Here is an 11402-nt window from a genome sequence, read left to right as displayed (position 1 = left end):
ATTTTTATATTTGAAATGTACGTTACGTATGGTAACGTACATTTTACGTATTTCTAACTGATATTTTTTTTCATTTAGTCAATGAATTGCGTTTACAAGAGCGAAACAAAATTATCGTTACAATCCATTTGACAACTGGCCACATAAATCCATCTAAATGCACCCCTAATCCTCGTAAATGTTTTAGACTGTTACCACATGCTAGAAAATTTATTTCAAAGTGTCTTAAATTCATCTTTGGTAACCTTTTTGCAGTTTGTTTACTTTTAATATGCGACTTTTCGTCAATATTAGTTTAATTGTTGTTGATAATTTAAAACAAGGTATGCATAGGCTTATAATTGGTAAAAAAAGAAACAAAAAAAAAATAGAGAAAAAAAAGAAACAAATAGGCCTAAACCCAGAACACAAGACGGTCACGTACATTTCAAATACTGAAAGGCACACAATACTCAGTTTTGTTTGAATCATTGCATTTTGGGTTATATTTTTCCAGATCTGCTGAAAAGCACGTATGTTTATGTTTAGAAAAACGATGTTGCAACATACTAAATGAAATTGTTAACAAACTGTCGATGGATATATTCGGAATAGATTTATGTTAAGTTTCAATGGCCAAACACGAGCATTTGTTAGATCATAGCAAAATACGTCTGACTCTTATATTTTTTGTCTGTACCCTTGCACACAGGTAGAAGTAACTAGGCTACGACCGGTGTCAATTTCAGCGAAACAGCACAAAAGAATGGTAATGAACTGAGGTGGAGGGGACTCTCCAATAATATGTGAAATGAACGTTACCGAAGTGACGTGACATTCATGTAGTTGATGACAAATAACCTCGTTTGTTACATTATGATATTTATATTACTGCCTTAAAACGCTTCATTGAAATGATTTTTATGTCAATAATTGCTTTTTTTCAAAATTTTCTTATTACTAATTTACATATTACAATCTTGAAATGTACGTTACCTACTCATATTCTGAGGCAATGGTGTCTTTATAGTTGTGATTGCGACATATAACACAATGTGATTACATAGAGAATCTTTTTTTTTAATAAACTGAAACAAAACGATGAATTTTAGATGAATTTTAAGCTTTTTATTAAACAGAAATATATCTTGAAATGTACGTTACATTTACGTAGTTTTCTAAATCGGCGTGGATATATGTTAAAAAAGACAATAACTACAAAATAGAATTTTACTACATGTACATGTTAGGTTCCAGTATCTATAGAAAATGACAAGATTCCAAACTGATCGCTCTAAACAAAACAGAGAGAAGAATTTAAAGCATATATTTAAAAAATGTTTTCATACATCTGGATCAAAAAGTTACCATTGTTTTTTGAAAGGAAAAATCAAACGCACGTTCGTATGCCGAGAAAATATGTTGCTGACAGAGTTGGTAGGATGTGCTGGTGTTAAGATGAGCTATTCCAATTGTGATTTTAATGACTACATTTTTTTTACATATCTTTTTGGACATTGAAGAAAGAGTAACGTACATTTCAAGCTACATTTCTGAATAAAATCACCCTCTGCTTTATCGTCTTGTCATTATTCCATGTATTATAATTTGATGAAAAAAAATCTGGAAACAAAATCTTCAGATACTTTCTTTCAAAGGTAATTGATAGAAAAATTGTTTTCTTGAACTTCATTTTTTAAAAAATCAGAGAGGCATTTGTGCCCTTATTTTGAGAATGGGTGAAATGTGTTTCAAATCATTTAATCATTTTGTTTCACATACAAATCGGCATCCATACGGCGTATATTACTTTAAAGTTCATTTAGACATTCTGTACAAAAGAAATGTTAAAATAAACAATGTAATGACGAGTTGTTAAAAATTCTGCATGAAAAATACTCTTTTTGAATATACATGTATATAATGAGATATAATAAGAGTCAATGAAAATAAGATTTTTTTTTCCCTTTATGTAGTTCAAGTACACTAGACAGTATATGGCGGTGGGTCGTCTGTTTTGCCCTCTTCTTTTTCTGTCTCGGGTAACCTGACTGTTATTCCTTCCGCCCCCACTCTGTGTGTATCAGCTGTACCCGTTCTCTGTGCCTGGTGCTGTTGATTGGTCGGGGTAGATACAGGGTTGGTTATGGTATTATGAGATGTTGCTGGCTGTCGGCTCGTTACTGGTAATGCAGGGTTGGTAATGGCACCTTGTGGTGCTGCTGTTGGAATGAGCCCCGCTTGTGGAGCAAATAAGACTTGCTGTCCTATTTTGAACAAAAAATATTACTTTGCATACGACAAGTGGGGCAAGGGCCTTATATGGGTCACCTGAGTATATTTTAACACTGTATATTCTCTGATTAAAGAAGTATTTAAAATCAATTCATTCTATTGAATATCACAAATTATATATTTAAATAGCTTTTCACATAAAAATTCATTAAAAATCTTACTTCATTGAAAAGTTATTAAAACTTTTAATTTTTTGGCGGGTTTCATTGACACATCCTTGCACTTTCACAAATTTTAACTTTACTCTTAATCCTTAGGAAAAGTAGCAATCTTGTTGTGCATTAATGAAAAACATTAAAACTTAAATCCAGAAAAATAATTTTATTCAAAGTAGAAACGATACAAAGCAAAACTCCTTCACAAGTATTGTCATTCCGTTGTGTACAGAGTTTAGCAAATCGAGCACATTCGTGGTGTGTACACAGTTTTTGTATACAGGGCGAAAGCTCGAATTTTGTTTGGTGTTTCGGTTCACCGGATGCGTTTACTCGCCAAAGTTTGTTCACCACAACTGCACGGACTGACATAATATGTTGTGTGTTTTGCTTTCGAACATGTCTACACTGAACTTTCTGGATTATAGTATTAATATTTTTCATTAATACACAACAAGACTGCCACTTTTCCTAAGGATTAAGAATGAAGTTAAAATTTGTGAAAGTGCAAGGATGTGTCAATCAAACCCGCCAAAAAATTTAAAATTTGAATAACTTTTAAATGAAATAATTTTTAGCATGATTTTTAATTAATTTTTGTGTGAAATGCTATTAAAATATAAAAGTCGTAATTTTATAGAAAAATATTAACTTCAAATCTGGGTGCAAGTACCTTTAAATTGATTCAGCAGAAAAAAGAAGTTGAAAATGTTTAATTATACCGTTAATTTCACGCATGATGACCGAAGAAAAGAGATAGCAATAGGTCACCTGAGTAATTTAGGTTACCTAAAAATTGTTTTATAAAAATCAACTTTTGTGTTTTTCTTTCAATTATATTTTGTAAAGGAGGCTGGGGGTCAATAAATTAACCATCAGAAACAACTTCATTTTTCATATATCTTAAGCTGTCAATTATCATTTGTCAAAGAAAAATTGCATACATTTTAGTTTTTGAATTTTGTTATTTTTGGATATCTTCATATGGAGCTCTTCTTTTAAAGGAGATATATATATTCTAAAATGACCACAATCCCAAGGCCTCTTAAAATTAAAAGCTGTTCATGTATATGCAATATTCTAAATAAATGTAAATACAATCATGTTTTTTTGTTTACCCTAACTGCATTAATCAATTTTAAGATATCAATAGAATTTTGAAAAATGAAGAAATTGCCTTTACCCCGGGCCCCGTTCATAGACAATTTAAAATAAAAGAATTTTCCTAAAAAAGATGACAACAAAAATAGCAATGATATCTATATGATTTTTTTTATATAAATTACCTAACTGAGCGTAAGCCACCCTCGGATAACCTTGTAGAAGTATAGCTTGGTTGGGTGGCCTTCTCTTCTGTCTCATTTTACAGGCAACGAAAATAATTATTGACACTACTAGTCCAATCCCTACCACAGTTCCATAGGCAATCCCAAATCTGTCTGCTGTTGATCTACAGTAAAAAAATGCCACATAGAATAAATTATTATTCATATGGGCACATGTAGGGAATTGTTTTTCTTAAATAAGATATTTTAATTCGGTATATGTTAAACGAGTTCCACAATACATGTAAATGTGTAATCTCCCTTATTATGCCTTTACAATTTTTTTTTATTTCATCAAACACAAATCTGATGTCACTGCTTATAGCATGAAATCATTTTTCATAATACACATACCAGCTCAATTTTATCTATATAAATTGAAATATTATTCTTCAACGTATGTTTTTTGACTTGTAACTAGAGACACGCTTTGTTACAACGCGAAATGTAATAACAACGCGAAATGTAATAAACCTGGATTATTACATTTTGCGTTATTACATTTTGCGTCGAGATCAACGCAAAATGTAATAACGCGAAATGTAATAACACGATTTTTAGATTATTACATTTAGCGTTATTACATTTTGCGTCGAGATCAACGCAAAATGTAATAATGTGCTTTTTCGTTGTTACATTTTGCGTTACTTTACTTTTGCACTGAAGACAACGCAAGATGTAATACAACAATATGTAATAAAACAAAAAACAATTTTTTTTTTGATTGCGTTTAACAAAAAAGATCATAAAATTGATTCAAAATATACATATAACCAACATGGGAAAAACGCTGTACAAAATATTAGAACTAAAACAATGAGAACAACACTAGGGCTTTTACGGACATAAATACATCAAAATGTATCGTTTTTCTGACTCTGACTTTAGTAATTGAATACACTGTGCTAAATTATAAAGCTTTAATTTAACTTAATTGGCATATGATAGTCTTATTAAATTTCTAACCAATAACACAATTTTTTTAATTACCAAAAAATTGACCATAAGTTCATTATTAGCTCTTGATATGCATGTTTGGCATGTGTACATTGGTTAACAAAGAAGTGTATGCGTATGTCAAGCAAGGAAGGGCAGGGATAGGGTGGAGTGTTTACTTAGCATATTTATCATTGTATTACTATGGACATGCAAAAACAGTCCATTTAATTATTCGATAGAGAGAGAGGGGGGGTGTTTTTGCTTGTCTGCAATGCAGGTGATTTGCATAGATCAGTATGGTATCATAATTGTCAATAAACCCTTCAGATATATATATTTAAACCTGCTAGTACAAATAAATAGGTTTTCTTTTAGATTAATTGCATTTTCAATTAAAAAAAGCAAAAGTACGCTGCTACTCACGCGCGTTTCTAATTTGCAACAACTATAATTTGAATACATTAATTAAACTGATTTTAAACACATGTAGCTTATTATATCAATGTATTATGAATTTCATTAATTGTAGGAAATTGCATATATCTGTTTTTTTCCTTTTGTTTAATTTCCTCTTCATCGGCTACTACTCTATTAATAATTGTACTCAATCTGGCTGACCAAAGAGTGTGTTATGACATTTTGCGTTCTTGCTGTTTGCTTAATCTCGACGCAAAATGTAACAACGCAAAATGTAATAATCCAAATATCGTGTTTTTACATTTTGCGTTATAACATATTGCGCTGATCTCCACGCAAAATGTAATAACGCGAAATATAGTAATCCTCAAAAGTGTGTTGTTACATTTTGCGTTATTACATTCTGCGTTGATTTCGACGCAAAATGTAATAACGCAAAATGTAATAATCCATGTTTATTACATTTCGCGTTGTTATTACATTTCGCGTTGTAACAACGCTTTCAAACAATACTATCATGCAAACTCTCTAAGAACTCAATATTTAATGCGGGATGGGTGGTGTTGAAAAACGGTTGTACTACAAAATTTTAGCAAAATATTCAGGTTTTAATTTAAATAGAAGAAAATCAACAACAAAATAAGAGCAGCCCCTTCAGAAAATAGACTGTACGTGACCGGTAGAAAACATCTTAACAGCAGATCAATCAATACTTACAGATAATAGCTACAAATGTATGATGAGTAGTAGCCATACGAGGAATACTTACAGATAATAGCTACAAATGTATGATGAGTAGCCGTACGGGGAATACTTACAGATAATAGCTACAAATGTGTGATGAGTAGTAGCCATACGAGGAATACTTACAGATAATAGCTACAAAAGTATGATGAGTAGCCATATGAGGAATACTTACAGATAATAGCTACAAATGTATGATGAGTAGCCGTACGAGGAATACTTACAGATAATAGCTACAAATGTATGATGAGTAGCCATACGAAGAATAGTTACAGATAATAGCTACAAATGTATGATGAATAGCCATACGAAGAATACTTACAGATAATAGCTACAAATGTATGATGAGTAGCCATACGAAGAATACTTACAGATAATAGCTACAAATGTACGATGAGTAGCCATACGAGGAATACTTACAGATAATAGCTACAAAAGTATGATGAGTAGCCATATGAGGAATACTTACAGATAATAGCTACAAATGTATGATGAGTAGCCGTACGAGGAATACTTACAGATAATGGCTACAAATGTATGATGAGTAGTCATATGAGGAATACTTACAGATAATGGCTACAAATGTATGATGATCAATAGCCATATGAGGAATACTTACAGATAATAGCTACAAATGTATGATGAGTAGTCATATGAGGAATACTTACAGATAATAGCTACAAATGTATGATGAGTAGCCATACGAGGAATAACTGTAGCAATATGTCCTTGCTTCACAGACCAGCGGCAGACAGCAAAGAGCTACAAAAAAGCAGTTATATACTAAATGTATATATAAGGACTAATGACATTCATCTCTAAATCTCTCACTAAAAAATAAACTTATCGAAATTGATTTCATTAAAAGTTATAGGATATTAGATTCAAATAAAAAAATAGTATGAGGCATCCAGCGCTGCTTATATTTCTTTTAAAGAAATGGTATCAATTTTATGTCTGACCGTTATAATAAGAAATCTAAACAATGAAATTTTTAGTGTATTAAAATTTATTATTGAAGGATAAAATTAAAAATATAGGTACATTAAAATATTAGCAAGCACTTGTCATGTTAACATTTTTATTTATACTGGACAAAATAAGTTAAGGATCATGATTTATAAATTATTTAATTTACAACAAATAACAATATATTAAATTACATCTATAAAATATCAATCTTTAACAAGTAAACAAACAATTTTTATCGTATTTATCAAAAATCAATAAAGCGTTAACGTGCATTGGGATTAATTGTTACACAACCTCCAAAACAGAATGAAAAACAGCCTTGGTAAAGGATGGTAAATTCAGAGGTAACCGTTTGCGCAGTGTTTTGGTGTGTTCAATATGCTGTATGGCCACCCCGTGCTTGAATAACGGCACGACAACGCCTCTGCATACTGCGGATAAGTCTCACCGGAAGAAAATTTGCGGCAATCTAGCCCATTCCTCGACGAGTGCTGCAGAAAGCTCCTCACGGTTCCTAGGGAGTACTGGGCGCGCTGAAATGGCTTGCTGTAGCTTGTCCCAAGCATGTTCTATGGGATTCAAATCAGGAGAAAGATTGGGCCAGTCCAGTCGCTCAATGGTTTCATTTTCCAGGTAGTCTGTTACGACGCGAGTCCTGTGAGGTCTAGCATTTGTCGTCCATTAAAATATAAATCATCACCGATAGCACCTGCATGCAACCTGACAATAGGGTGCCGTATCTCATCTCGTTATCTTATCCCTGTAAGATTTCATTCGATGACGTGCAGGTCAGTCTTTCCAGTTATACTGATACCACCCTAAATCATCACAGAACCACCCCCGAAACGATTATGCTCAGCAACACAGCAATCTGCATAACGTTCACCAGTCGTACGCCAAACTTGTCTACGACCGTCATGAAAGTCTACACTAAAGCGCGACTCATCTGTGAAAAGAACAGGGGTCCAGTGACGCAGTTGCCAATTGACATGGTTTCGCGCCCATTAGAATCTGGCTTTTCTGTGTCTTGGGGTCAGTTTGGGCCGGACTGCTGGTCGGAATGCTCGGATATTAGCCGCATGGAGTCTTTTTCGAACTGTCTGTGGTGTTACTCGCACTCTTGTTGCAATCTGCATAACGTTCACCAGTCGTACGCCAAACTTGTCTACGACCGTCATGAAATACGGTAAAGTCTGTATTTAGCCTAACAGCACTCTGGAACCTCTGCCGTTTTGCCATATTGACCAGATAACGGTCCTGACGAGCCGTGGTTGACCTTGGACGACCAGAACGTGGTCTCTCAGCAACGGTACCAGTATGTTGGAATCGATTCCATAATCGTGATATGACACTTTGGGACACAATAAAGTGTGCAGCAACAGTTCTTTGAGTACTGCCAGATTGAAGCATACCTACAGCTTGGGCTGCCTCAAAGCCAGTTAAGTGGCGTGTCATGGCTTGAAATGTCACAGGGTCATCAAAAAATATCCACAACTTAAAACACGTATTCAAATTAACAATTTCCTTAACTTTGTGTATACCCTGAATCACTTTGATTTTCACACTGGGGCGGTATTCCGTAAAGCATGAATTGGGCATGAATTGCACGACCCTACAGGTAGCTTTTTTGTATCAATAACTTGTTAAAGAAAGTACGGTTGAGTTATAACGTAAAAAATATACTTATCATAATTGTTTTGGGAAAAAAATTCAAAACCATGATCCTTAACTTATTTTGTCCAGTATATTTAGGAAACATAACGAAGAGCTACTCTCTTAATCAGAATATGTGCTTACAACAAAAAAAAGGAATCCATGAGCAACAGTTAACTTATAAATATATAACTTTTTCAATGAAAAAAAAAAATAAATAAAATTTCCACATTTGGTACGTTTTACATTAATGAAAGCGTTTTAAATGGTCCAAAAAAGTATTGTACTGATTTTTACACTTAATATCAATATTTTTGTGAAATTTATAGTAATAAAGCAATTTGAAAGGTATAGGCAGAAGTGAAGAAAGTAACATGTAATGTGTCCATCGTATCAGGTTTGATCGAATTGACAACTCAAACGTCTCAATTATCTAACTCTGTATGGTTATGAAAAATATGAATAATGTCAGTATTTTCTTTTACTCCGAAAATTATTTTTCTTATCAGAGGATTAGATCGGTCCCCTTTAACAACGCCATATTTGTGCATATATATATCGTTCATGCTTTTGTTTACGATGGTAGATGTAAACATATTCAAATTGTCTATCAAAAAAAAAAAGCGACTTTTAAAAACACGTAGTATAATGTAAAAAAATTTAATTTGTTTTATCAACTAAACGGGGTTGGAATAAAAAGTTCGTCATTATACTCAGCTATTCAGAACAAGGAAGTGAAATAATTCCATTGTTTTCATTGAATGACGATGACGCGTATAGATGGAAAACAATTAAACAATTAAACTCAATAAGTAATAAAATACTGTAAAGGCAGATATCTTCATATGTTATACTTTAGAATGTGTATATGATTTTATAAGACCTACCTAGATAAAATGTCGTCAACATTTTCCGTCATTGATTTGTTACACCTGGATGAATTCTAATTTTAGCTTATCAGGTAATTTAAACTGCAAAGGAAACCTATATACGTAAGTATGTTTGTATGCACATTAGATTTCGGTGTATGTAAACAACTTGTGCATTGACCAACTTCAAATTTTACATGTAGGTTTACTTTCTAAATGTTACAGTAGTTAAATATATAAAATCACAATTCCCGAGCGCTTTTAGTTTCATGATCATGTTTAAATGTTTATGTTAAGTAATAATTTTAGGCTCAAAAGTAAAAAGTGATTTATGATTAAATGCTCAGAGTTAAAGGCAGTTAAAGGCATACGGATGCATTGCAGAGACTATTCAAGCTGTGTTAGGGTAATTAAGTGTAGAGCAAAGTCTAGTGTGGTCAAGAATAATGAGTTTTTAATAAGTGGAGCAATGGGACCTATTGTTCGTAGAATTGGGAGCCGTGTATAAATTAAATTTCAAATTTGAGCGTGCCAGTTTGATGAGGATTTTATAAAGATTATGTAGAGTTGGAGTTAAGATTCGTATAAACAGGTGTGACGTATTTTAGAAGTAGGGAGTGCTTTAAAGTATAAATGTAACACAGTCACCACCAACATTATATAATATTACACTATCTATATTTGATTAAAGAAAAGTACAAATTATAAAGTATAAATTATTTCTTATTTTGCAATTATTAATTTAATATTAAAGTGAACTAATTATGAGGGAAATCAAGTACACAAGACCTTGTTAAGGGACCTTGATTACTCGTAAACAATTTGATAATTATCAATGGTCAGTTAAAGTGCGGACCAACCACAAACCTTGTTGCAATGCAGTAATTTACCTTGCAGCTCATTGAATTCTATTTATGTGTATTTACGAATATTTGTTAGACTTTCAGTCTCCTTCTTTTGGTACATCAGAGGGTTTATCTGGTGGAAGTTTGTCAACTCTATTCATTACTGGTGGTCACTCCGTATAAGTATCTGGAGGCTACTACACCTGACGGTCACCTTGACAGGTTATGGTCACCGATGAACTAAAGGAGGACAGAGGGAGGAGTCACTGGAGGTCACGGAGGTCAAATAGACGTACTATGATGGAGCGTCCCTGGATACGGGATTCACGCGACCCATGCGAGATTCACTAATTCACCAATAAGACAGTGCTTTACTTAAATGAACGAGTTCGTTGACATTAGTATAAATGTTATTACCTGGCGATTTTTGTGTTGTTCCCCGACACTCTCCAGCTTACAAACTTTACTGGGAAACCCAACTTACGTTTCGACCGCACTTTGAATTGGACTAACAAACACTCGATTGGCTTGGATGTTTTATAATTTCATTTATTTTATGGACATGATAAAGATGGACTGAGCTTATTTATTGTTAAAGAACTTTGAGAATTTAATTTTATTTTGTTTACTTATTAAATGTTACGAATCTATTCATTTTTAAAACACAACGCAAAGTACTCTTCTATTGTTTCACTTATGTAATAAACTTAATTATACCTGTTCATTAACTCTTGTGATTATTTCATAATAGTTACAATTGTCTTACATATACATGTACGTATGCTGGCATAATGTAACATTTTTCGTTTGTATTCAATTTGTGCCTCGTCAATGTATAAAAATTATGTGAATAAATAAGTGTATTGTTAACTGACTTTTTATTGGATTGAGAATTACAAAAGTTACAAGGATATTTTTTAAGTTCTTTTGGATATATTGATATTATGGTAAAACCAAAACGTTACGTTAAAATTGCTTGGTCACCTCCGTGACATATTTGTCGTGTAAGAGGTGGGATTCCAGCTAGCATTTCCTTGAATTGGAAGTATATTTGAACCTGTGTGTTTTTTATTTGTTTTTTTTTTAATTAATGGTCAAATGAATTAATGTTCGAGGCAGAGTGAATTCTTTTAAATATGAAAAGAATAGGAAGGAAAAGAAGTGCATCTCCAATTTCGTCACCTAGGATGTTCACCAGTCAGTGAGAAT

At 32.8% G+C, this 11402-nt stretch overlaps 1 protein-coding gene across 1 annotated transcript; it reads right to left on the bottom strand.

The window, feature by feature from the left end:
- Positions 1-1801: 1801 nt before the first annotated feature.
- Positions 1802-9469, bottom strand: LOC134267500 (uncharacterized). The gene is made up of 4 exons (XM_062749699.1): positions 9367-9469; positions 6523-6616; positions 3716-3879; positions 1802-2246 (listed from the first exon to the last, which is right to left on the bottom strand). Exons 1-4 carry the CDS (start codon positions 9386-9388, stop codon positions 1966-1968), a joined length of 561 nt encoding a protein of 186 aa, XP_062605683.1. The 5' UTR covers positions 9389-9469; the 3' UTR covers positions 1802-1965.
- Between the last annotated feature and the right edge of the window lie 1933 nt (positions 9470-11402).

The sequence above is a fragment of the Saccostrea cucullata genome, unplaced genomic scaffold (genome assembly GCF_032062105.1).
Source record: "Saccostrea cucullata isolate Sc308-1 unplaced genomic scaffold, CSIRO_AGI_Scuc_v1 ctg1643, whole genome shotgun sequence".
NCBI lineage: Eukaryota > Metazoa > Mollusca > Bivalvia > Ostreida > Ostreidae > Saccostrea > Saccostrea cuccullata.
Note: the sequence above shows the minus strand (reverse complement) of the source record. Positions and strands in the feature narration are given on the sequence as shown.

What these genes read in the sequence shown, in the direction of transcription:
- LOC134267500 (XM_062749699.1), bottom strand. Translation starts at nt 9,388, where the DNA reads ATGTTGACGACATTTTATCTAG. An exon ending in GTTGACGACATTTTATCTAG is followed by an intron (nt 6,617 to 9,366) that starts GTAGGTCTTATA and finishes GCTTTTTTGTAG; the next exon opens with CTCTTTGCTGTCTGCCGCTG. An exon ending in TACATTTGTAGCTATTATCT is followed by an intron (nt 3,880 to 6,522) that starts GTAAGTATTCCT and finishes TTTTTACTGTAG; the next exon opens with ATCAACAGCAGACAGATTTG.